Source organism: Cibotium barometz, chromosome 49 (genome assembly GCF_041138505.1).
Source record: "Cibotium barometz isolate CiBa-2024 chromosome 49, ASM4113850v1, whole genome shotgun sequence".
Taxonomy (NCBI): Eukaryota; Viridiplantae; Streptophyta; class Polypodiopsida; order Cyatheales; family Cibotiaceae; genus Cibotium; species Cibotium barometz.
The window spans coordinates 9,172,214-9,183,107 of record NC_141094.1 but is presented as its reverse complement, the minus strand read 5'-3'; the positions used below and the strand labels follow the sequence as shown (position 1 = coordinate 9,183,107).

The 10,894-nt window shown below is 40.2% G+C and overlaps 1 protein-coding gene across 1 annotated transcript; it reads left to right on the top strand.

Annotated features, from left to right (window-relative positions):
- The first annotated feature begins 8,378 nt into the window (after positions 1-8,378).
- LOC147610269 (expansin-A10-like) lies at positions 8,379-10,350 on the top strand. The gene is made up of 3 exons (XM_086786049.1): positions 8,379-8,805; positions 8,890-9,202; positions 9,852-10,350. Exons 1-3 carry the CDS (start codon positions 8,670-8,672, stop codon positions 10,153-10,155), a joined length of 753 nt encoding a protein of 250 aa, XP_086642175.1. The 5' UTR covers positions 8,379-8,669; the 3' UTR covers positions 10,156-10,350.
- The last annotated feature ends 544 nt before the right edge of the window (positions 10,351-10,894 follow it).

Below are 10,894 nucleotides of genomic sequence, written 5' to 3'. Positions count from 1 at the left end.
GGAGTACAATTCGTTAAACCATAAAGAAAAAGAAATTTACGCACATACTTCTCGTAAGAAATAAAATTATAATCATTGCATTGCCATACTTCAAGACCAAGAAAGTAATGAAGTAATCCAACATCAGTCATCTCAAATTGTTGTGAAAGCTGAGACTGAACATGAGTGACCAACTGAGAATCAGATCCTATAAGGATGAGATCATTCACATATAGCAATATCACCAACAGAGAGAAAGACATAAAGGTTTGAATCTGGATAAGCTCTCTCAAAGCCAAGTGAGATCAAGAAGGCATCAATCTTTTGATACCAAGCACGGGGTGACTGTTTGAAACCTTATAGAGCCTTCCCCAATAAAGAAACATGATATGTGTGTTTCAAATCCTAGAGGTTGCTCAACATATACCTCCTCCTCTAAATCTCCATTCAAAAAAGAAGATTTAACATCCATCTGAAAGACAGGCGATCTAAAATGAGCAGCCAAGGTTAAAATAATCCATATGGTGGTATGCCTGGCTATAGGTGAAAACATCTCATCAAAGTCCTTGCCAACTTTTTGAGCATAACTACAAACGATAACGTGGGATTTTTACTTATCCAAAGTACCATCAGAATGAAAATTGACTTTGAAAATCCATTTGACACCAATGACCTTTCGATGTAATGGGCATGGAAGTAACTCCCAAGTTTCATTCTGCTCGATAGAAGATATCTCTACGTCCATAGCATGTTGCTACTGCGGCAAAGCTAGGGCCTCCTTGAGAGTCTTGGGCTCATCAATATCTTGTAGGGTACTCATAAGAGCATAATTCATGGTATGACTGGAGGAAGTAAGCCAAGATCTATGAGGTTTGGAAGACGAAGCAGATCCCTTAAAATACAACTGGCTATCAAGAAGGCCAGAGTCCTGTAATAATTTCTGGACCCACTAGGGTGGACCAGACCTCCTCTCATATCTAAGAGAAGAAGAAGAAGGTATTGCTACAGAAATGGATGCATCCATGATAATAGTGGATGGAGAAGAAGTAGCCAAATGTGGAGAAGATAATGGAGAGGCTGTAGATACTGATGGAGAAGATGCAAGAGGCAATCCAACTCTATGTAAGGGGATAGACATAGCAGATACATGGGCTAAAACAGAGGGTGCAACGGACTGAATTGTTGCTAAAGACACCGGGTGTAGAAGCTCACTATGGTAGATGAGAAAACTCTCCAATATCGGTTGGAAATGGGTCCAAAATCTACTCATAAGAGGTCATGGAAGAAGAATCAACTCCAAATAATGTCTCGTTGAACCGAGCATCTCAAGATATGATAATATCCTCCATATCCAGATCCTAAAACTGGTATCCTTTGGATCCAAGCTATAGCCTGTGATAATCATCCTCTTGGACTTAGGAGCAAGTGTATTCCACTTCTTATTGTGGACATGAACAAAAGCAACACAACTAAAGACATGAAGATGTGATACAGATGGCTTATGTTTAAAAAATGCTGCCTCCACTGTCAACCCATCAACTGCCTTCATGAGTGAGCAGTTTATGAGATAAACAGAAGTAGCTCCACAGCTTCTCCCCAAAATGTGGGGGGGAAGATCAAAATGTGGGGGGGAAGATCAAAATGTTGCAATAAAGATCTCACCATCTGCTTCACGGTCCGATTTTTCCTCTCAGCTACTCCATTCTGATTAGGAGTATAAGGAATTGTTGTCCACCACCCTTGAATACCTTTCGATGCATCAAAGGGTACAAACTCACCACCATTGTCAGTCTAAGAATGAAACTGCAGAGTGAGACTGATTCTCAATCATGGCTATCCAAGTCCTAAAACTGGCAAAAGCATTAGACTTCCGAGCCAAAAAACAAACCTACACTTTCCTCTGAATCTCAAGCCACATCTGTCGGGCATTAATTCTTGTAGAAATAAATTGTGCATGTATTGCAGGAGTCATGCAATGAGTGATGATGAGGCATGCACGAGCATCCAAAACTCCTCGAAAAGCTGGATCCACCAAGGTAGGTGTCATAATTTTGTCATGCTCTCCATAGGAGCCCACTATAGAAGCGCCTTTATCCCGGAACCGAGTTTCAATTTTTCTCCATTTTGGATGAGGAATAGGGAACATGGGGAGGGGAAAGAACAAGGAATGTGGGGAAGGGTAAGAGCCAATTTCAGGATTACCTCATCATAAAGGGATCCACAAGGGCATTCATAGAATGTGTCCTTAGTCGTAGAGTGAGCATGCAGAATTAAGGCCAGGTTGGTGGAGGGCAAGTGCCATTGGAAACTACGGAGTCCAATCTCATAGGGCAAGAGTTCCTGTACCTTGAAGTAGAGGGTTTCATGCAACCACCTCCTTACATTCCACCACCACATGAATATGTAGAGGATTTCATGCAAACACCTCCTTACTTTCCACCACCACATGAATACGTAGAAGACATGCTGAGAATGGCATTCAAAATAGAAAGGGGGGTTGCAACAAACATAACACCTTAAGGCCCAGAGTTGGGCAAAACCATGCCAATCCACATCTCAAGGATGATGACCAAATTTAATGAAACTAGAGATCCCATTCAATACCTAGAGAAGTTTGATCAAATTTGTGAGGCCAACGGGACGAATTAATGATCCCACTAAGATCTGCTCATTTAAACTTTTCCTTAAAGGTAAATTAGTCTAATGGTTTAGGTCACTAAACCCACTTGAAAAGCCTAGCTAAGGTGTTGAAACACACTTTCATAGTGGGATTCTTGAAGAGTGGGTTGAGGCAAAAAACAACCCAAAAATCATGAAAAATCATAAAAAAACAGCGCAAAAAACGACGACGAGATATATTTGGGTTACTTTTTGAAGGTCTAAACGACAAAATCACGGATGACTAAGGGAAACAAAGTTGCAATACTCCAAAAATATTACAACTCTCATAGGTTCTATCATATAGATCTATAGCCTTAAGTAGGAGGAGGGAGAAACCATATGGGATTAGATTGCTAGAGCCAAGTATCGCCGTTGAGATGTGGCACCCAAAAGATTGGATGAATTATCGCTCATCAAAAAATTTATGATCGATCGTAAGAGGCTTCATGACCATTTGTATAGGTCTAGGCACTACATCTTTGATCAGTGTTGCTGCCACTACATCTTTGATGAGTGTTATTGCCACATGAGGCAATAGACCTATTAGACAACCTCTCAGACAGGGATGTAGAAGTTGCCACCCAAACCAAGAGATAGGGGATGCATCATCCAAAGCCTCATCGTTGCTGTCAGCCAAGGGTGCCCAACCAACACCAGCTAGAGTCCTAGTTAAGGACATGGGCATGGATGAGTTGGCTGAGAATCTTCTCAATCATGTAGGCCAACAATGGGTAGGAGTAGCCCCAAGGGAAACAACCTCAAGGCTAGCCATGGGTATGGACATGCCCAACCCATCACCTTAAGGAAGACACCCACATCTGTTGCCCCAAGGGTATGGACATGCCCAACCCATCACCTTAAGGAAGACACCCACATCTGTTGCCCCAAGGGAAACAACCTCAAGGCTAGCCATGGGTATGGACATGCCCAACCCATCACCTTAAGGAAGACACCCACATCTGTTGCCACAAAGAGATATGGTTTGGTGCACCAAAATCATACAAGTATAGAGTGTCCAATGCTAAGGCCTAGATAACAACAATATTATGCTCATTGCCAGCACCATGAGAAAACCATGATGTAGCTCATTGTTGGTACTAGGGAAACTTGGCACCACAACTTATGCTCCCAACGCTAAAGCAACCATGATGCAACTCATTGTTGTTGGTATACTAGGGAAACCTAACATGATAACCTATGCTCCCGTAGCCCTATCGCCCATACCAAATGGTTCTCAATCATTGCATAATTCAATGCCCCATTATCAAGAACCTATACCAAGAGGTATGTACAAACCCACCACTAATGCCATACCCACATCTAGTATTACCACCCCAACCGGTTCCTCTTGGAACCGCACCAGTACAACAATACTCGCAAACAATACACAGTGACTTTGCTAGCAGACCCAGAGAGTCTCAAGAACACGAAGGCTATGAGTCATATGAGTAATATGACTCATTGAGATATCTAGAACAATTTCTAGCCATTGATTATATATCTCTTTGTTCGAGCATTTAATCACATTCAATCAAGGATTTAGAGCATGAATTCAATCACTCATGATGTATTTCAACTCTTATAAAGAGCATTGCAATAAGTATTTATGAAATTTCTTAATATTCACTAATTTTCATCTAGTTAAGCATAAAAATGAAAAAGACCTTTATAAAATGGCTCGATTTCTGCAAATTGAGAGTTGGAAATGTGTTGTCAAGCCTTGCAATTCATTCTTGCTCTTTCTCTCCTTCTCCATCCTTCATATAGGGTTTTCCTTGATTAGTCCATCTTTATTTCCTTCTTCTTGCTCTCCTAATGATACACTAATTAGAAAGAATCAAGGTAAGAGAATGGCAAGAAAAGAAGGTAGTATGGAAGGCTAAAGCATTTAGCATCATAAAGAAGCACTAATCCCTCCTTAATCTTTCTAATTAGCCCTCCTACTCCACATCAAGAAGGTGCCACTTTCTAGCTTGTAACTTCTCCAAAATCTTACGAAATAATGCTCATTCACACTCATTAATTCACCTCTTCACATCCTCGATGTTTGGTTGGCCAAAAATTGGGCTTTTTGTTGAATTTTAACTCTTTTTTCACCTTTTAATTCCATTTTCTATCACTTGGGAGTAAACACACCTTCCCGTTAGCTTGCTAACACATTTTTGAGCTTTGTTTATTTTTTTTAAAATATGGAAAGTTTGACTGAAAATACACTAAAATAGGCCATATATTACCTCTATACCCTAAAAAGAGGATTAATGGCTAAAATGATAAAAAATTAGAAATATTCTAAAATTTCTAATTTTCATGCTAAAAATAGCCATTTTTTCTAATTTCTACCCTCTAAAAAACAATTGATACAAAAACTTGCTTGCAAAATTCACTTATGACTCAAAAGCTACTGGCGACCTCGGATCTTCTGGTCTAGCAACAAGTGCTAAAACACCTAAAATTTGTTAAATAGAAAATATTCAATTAGTTTTTTTAAAATCTCATATTTATTAATCTATACAATAGAAATGTGTAGCTTTCAATCTTCAAATATAATTAATCTACCCGACAGATTGAATTTACGGTCACACTTCACTCGTTTACCATATATTGTGAGATGCTAACATTAATTAGATTAACAATACACGTATGAATACTTATTTAATCTACTAGAGGAGTTAGAGTTAGATCGACCCAATAGCCATGTTCAAGAAGAATTAAAAAAGTTGAACGTCTAGTTTGTGACAAGACTACAACCAATAGAGACAATTTTAGTTAATTTCCATGGATGTGTGGCACATGCTTATTGAGGATTATGATTGTTATTCCTCCTTGGCTATTTGATAGAAAATACATTCTTTTTTTCATTCCATGTTATTCCTTGACATTAAAAAAAATTAGAATACATAAGAGAGTTAAAAAATAAAATAACTAACAACATAGTTGCTAATGTTACTTTTGAGAGAAAATAGCCTTCATTTTGATGCCTCTCATCCTATTGCAAATGCCATAATATTATAGTGGCTATTCTTGAGGAATCAATGTATACTTTTTTTCATATTATATTTCTTTTAAAGGAAAAGAGTGACTTTTTCATGGCATAAAATTATTATGGGATGATATAGAATTCATATTGGTGGATCTTTTTTTAATGGGAGATGAATGGTCCAAAGGAAATTCTTAGCATTTTTGTCACTTAGAACTTTTATACTCGGGATGCATGTTATATAAAGGGATAGGTACACGTACCTTTTAATAATGAGAAGATGGTGTACCTTTTACAAATGAGAAGATGGTGTACCTTTTACAAGATGCCATGTTATATAAAGGGATAGTTGTACCTTTTACAAATGAGAAGATGACATGTGTACTAAGAAAGCTCAATAATGGGTCTTTTCACACATGGGTAGACAAGTTTTGGCTAGTGTTTCACATCGATGGGAAAATCAAAATTTTGCCTTCTTTGTGGTCTTGGCTCCAAACCTCTAGTTGAGGTCTTACATGTCTTTTTAATGATGGTAACAAGCACATGAGGGAGAGAAGTAGGGTGGGAATCCATGGGAGCACCATAGGACTTGCATACATGTATTTTCTATGAAGGTAGGAAGCACGAGAGGAGAAGTTCGGTGGGGATTCGTGGGAGCACCTAGTAGGGGTGTCCTTTATATCCCATGAGTGCATGCTAAGGAAAATAAAATAGGGGCTATTTTCAGCTTAATAGCTAATTTACAAGGTCTTTCACAAAGTGTTGAGCTATTTTAAACAAAAGATTTGTTGCATATTTACTTTTATGACATCATCCAAATTTACTAGTTTTGTATTAAAAATGAGGGTGAAATTGCAAAAAATACACTCAATGTATGCTAGGTCATAGTAAAAAAAGTTTGAAATATTTGCATGAATTCTCTAAGTTTTTTTAAAAAAGTACCTTGAGGTTGATCCCTTGTTTTTTTAGAACCATGGTGCAGATGATATGATTTTTTAATTATTTCAACTTAGAGTCCTTATATTTATAGAAGGTGTCTCGCTTTTTTGTTGCCAATGTATTTGAAATACAATAGGGGTGCTAAAGGCAAGCACATGGTATGGGGGTTTTATTAAAAGTGAGGCCTTCTTTAGTGGGGCACCTTTATCTCATCCATTGAGGTGCCTTTTATACCTTAGTGGCGTGTCTTACTTAGCACATTACATCATTAACATATATCAATGTATGCACGAGGGTAATGCATGAGTTGTGTCCTTTTTGAGGATCTAACTCATGTTGCCTAAATGGATCAAGATAAAAAATGAATGTGTGAAGCATTCCTATGCTTTTGACATTAGTCAACAAACTTTCATGGTGTTACTATTCATATTGACCCCAATATGGTGCACATCATCCATATAGGGTATCATATGATAAAGTACATAAACATAAAGTATATCAAATATGTAAGAATACCGAAATCAAACTAAAGTCTAGCATGCTCAGATAAAGAGGAGGGTAAGAATTGTATGGAGTCTCCAATGTTTTGTAGAATTATAGGGAGATGATATGGACACGTGCCTGAAGGACATTACTTGGTCTCATCGTCCTTGTGCTTCCAAGTTTTATAAGAGTATATTTAAGTCTTCCAAGTTTTATAAGAGTATATTTAAGTCTTCTCCTCATGCTTCCAAGTTTCATAAGACTATATTCAAAGGCACACTTTTGTAGAAGCTTACAATCAAAATCATGTATTTTCAAAGCACTAATAGCCATAAAAGTAATGTGCACCCAATCCATGCAAGAGACATAGATGCTAGTGCATAAACATTATTATTATTAGAATGGATTGGTGCATTAGAGCAGGCACCATGTGGAGTTTTGACCAAAGTGGACCCTATTCATGTAATAAGAGAACCATTCATTAATAGTCTTGCTTTCACCAAGTAATAATGAGGGCTACTTCATATATTTTGTGAACTTGTACCAAGTACACCACATAGATCAAGCTTGAGTCATCATATTTGGTTGGACACGAGAGTGAACAGTGGGAATGCAAAATATGCATTTAGAGGGTGGTCACATTGCATGGTTGAAATAAATCTGATGCCCAACTTGGAGGCTAAGAACGCAACATGATCGAATGATGGCTTAAATGTGGAAAACTTACAAGTGGAGAGAGAGAGAGAGAGAGAGAGAGAGAGAGAGAGAGAGAGAGAGAGAGAGAGAGAGAGATATCATCCTTGTGCCTCACATTGATGGAAATAGTGATGTGGTGTGAGAAGCTACAAGGGCGGATTTAGAAGGCATCATGGTGTTCGAGCCTACCATGTAATGGAGCAGCCCTTGGAAGCAAGCCTATCCTCAAACAACTTTTTCATCATAGGACTTGTAGGTGGCCTTAGGGGCAGAGGGGTGGCCTAGCCGTCTCAATGGATTGAGGCAACCAAACTAGGAGCTAGGTCTCAACACCACAGGTGAGAGTGATCCACTTATTGATCGAGCTCTTAAGAAAAACGATAGCTCCTACGAAAGGGGCGGGAAAAGGCTACATGAAGCACCCGTGGCGAGTGCGAGGGGGATGTATATTGAGCTCGAATGGGTCATTGACACGTAGAGCTCTTTTTGAGAGATTGGCGGTTGGAGTCTGGACCTCACATGGGAAGCGAGGCCGACAGATAAGGGTCTGAACGAAGCTAGTGTGGGGTTCTGGGCCCAACCATGTGACCGCGTGCTATATAAGCGGCATATCCCTTCGTGTATCTTGGCGAGCAATTTCTTATGCGTTGCAGAGTTGACGAGTTTCTTGATAGCTGGTTAGCCATAGCCAAACGTGTGCACACTCTCTCTCTAGGAGATCAGTACGCTCACAGCTTGAATTCTACTCTCTCTCTCTCTCACGCACGCACGCACACGGACACGCACAATCTGTTTTCTTTGTAGCTGTAAGATGTTGATTCCTCTCTCTCCCTAGGATATCAGTGCTCTCACAGCTTGAATTCTACTCTCTCTCTCTCTCTCACACACACACACAGCACGCACACGGCCACCTTGCCTTCTTTGTAGCTTTAAGATGTTGATTCCTCTCTCTCTGCCCACAATGTTTCTCTCACTTCTGGCTCTTGCTCGTGGTGGGCAAGCCATGGATAATAGCTGGAGCTCAGCTCATGCCACCTTCTATGGCGGAAGCGATGCCTCGGGTACCATGGGTATGAATTAAGCACCTGTGATTTTCATCAAACTTCGCCTAAGGTAAGGCCGCAGTCATGATGCTAACTGTGAGCACAATGCAGGTGGCGCTTGTGGCTATGGAAACCTGTACAACGCCGGCTATGGAACGACCACGGCAGCTCTGAGCACCGCTCTCTTCAATGCGGGGCTTTCATGCGGAGCGTGCTTTGAGGTGCGGTGCGACGACGACCCGCGGTGGTGCGTGCCGGGCGCGGTGGTGGTGACGGCCACTAACTTTTGTCCGCCCAACAACGCCTTGCCCAGCACCAATGGCGGCTGGTGCAACCCCCCCCTCCAGCACTTCGACATGGCCGAGCCCGCCTTCCAACAAATCGCTGTTTCCCGAGGCGGCATCGTCCCCGTTGCTTACAGACGGTGAACACTCAACACCCACATAAAATGATAAATTAACTACCCTTGTCAACCCTTGATTTTATTATTAGTCGTGATTAATTAGAACCTCTTTGCTTCTTACCCTTAAATTAACAATGTCACTCCCACGTCTCCCGCATGTAAAAGTTTAACACTTGATCTGTTTTACTATGCATGTGCAAATGTATCCCCATATCCCTACACTATTATTGTCACTGTTCTTGCCCTTGGCCATATAGCATTCACCCCACGTGTCGCTCTCTATGACCATCTGATTTTTCCACATGGCAGGAGTGTACAAGGGGGGACAAGCTGCTGCAATAGCAGCACCGTCTCCACTAGTCTTGAAGTATAAGCACAAACATGTCCCCTCTAGTCTTGAATTACAAGCACAAGCACGTCCCCACTAGTCTTGAATTACAAGCACAAGATTTTTTTTAAAGAAAACGAAAGCTTTTGAAAAAATACATCAAACATTCAAACATCAATACCAAATTTGACATCCCACTCATCATCAATACCAAATTGAGCCCTTGGTTTTTCTTTCTCAATATCAAATTCAACAGCCCACTCATCATTATTATTATAATGTTAAAATGAGATGTGTTCGGATGAGCCTTAGTTTCTCACTCTTCTTTGCTTTGTGCGGCAGAGTCCCATGTGAGAAGAAAGGAGGCATTCACTACACCATCAACGGACATTCTTTCTTTAATCTACTTCTCATCACAAATGTTGGAGGAGCTGGTGACATCCATGCTATTTCAATAAAGGGATCTAGCACAGGTTGGCAACCCATGACAAGAAATTGGGGCCAAAATTGGCAAAGCAATTCTCTTTTGGATGGAGAAGGCTTGTCTTTCATGGTCACAACAAGTGATGGGAGAACTTTGGTAGACTATAATGTTGCTCCACCAACTTGGCAATTTGGTGAAACCTATAGTGGAAAACAGTTCTAGCCTTTTAAGAACCATCGATATGGGTGCTGCGGTGGGGACAATACTTAAGTCACCCGCTCCATGTAGGTGTGTGCATATAGCCTTTCATAAGTTAAGGTCTAGTTGTAAGTTCCTTGAGTGAGAATAAGTGGTGACTTTGTTAATACCACGCACTACAAAATTTAATAATGAGACTCATAGTCATGGTGATTTTGTTAATACCATCCACTACAACATTTAACAATGAGACACATAGTCATGAGCAAAGTAGGATTGTTTACTTTTCTCTTTAACACATAATGAGACTCATAGTCACGAGCTAAGTAGGATTGTTTACTTTTCTCTTTAACACATAGGGTGATAAGTTTTGTTCTCATAATCAATATTATATGAAAGAAGCTAGCTTCACAAATTTGTTAATTTCCAAACAATGCCTTGGTGTGTGTGTGTGTGAGAGAGAGAGAGAGAGAGAGAGAGAGAGAGAGAGAGAGAGAGAGAGAGAGAGAGAGAGAGCAAGAAGAAGGAGAAGAGGCAAGAAGGGGAGCATCACCTACAAGCACACACATACAATCAAGCAAGCATGCATACACACGTAAGCATCACCTATAAGCACACAAATACAATCAGGAAAGCATGCATACATACACAAGCTCTCCACCATATCATAAACTTCACTCACCCCACTGAAGAATCCATTTGCAAGAATAGTTATGGTAGAGAAGCTACAAGGAGAGATGGAAACCAATTATACTAGTTGCAT

Coding starts and splice junctions, on each gene's coding strand:
- LOC147610269 (XM_086786049.1), top strand. CDS start 8,670: ATGTTGATTCCTCTCTCTCTGCCCACAATGTTTCTCTCACTTCTGGCT. Junction 8,806..8,889: donor CGATGCCTCGGGTACCATGG/GTATGAATTAAG, acceptor AGCACAATGCAG/GTGGCGCTTGTGGCTATGGA. Junction 9,203..9,851: donor GTCCCCGTTGCTTACAGACG/GTGAACACTCAA, acceptor TTTGTGCGGCAG/AGTCCCATGTGAGAAGAAAG.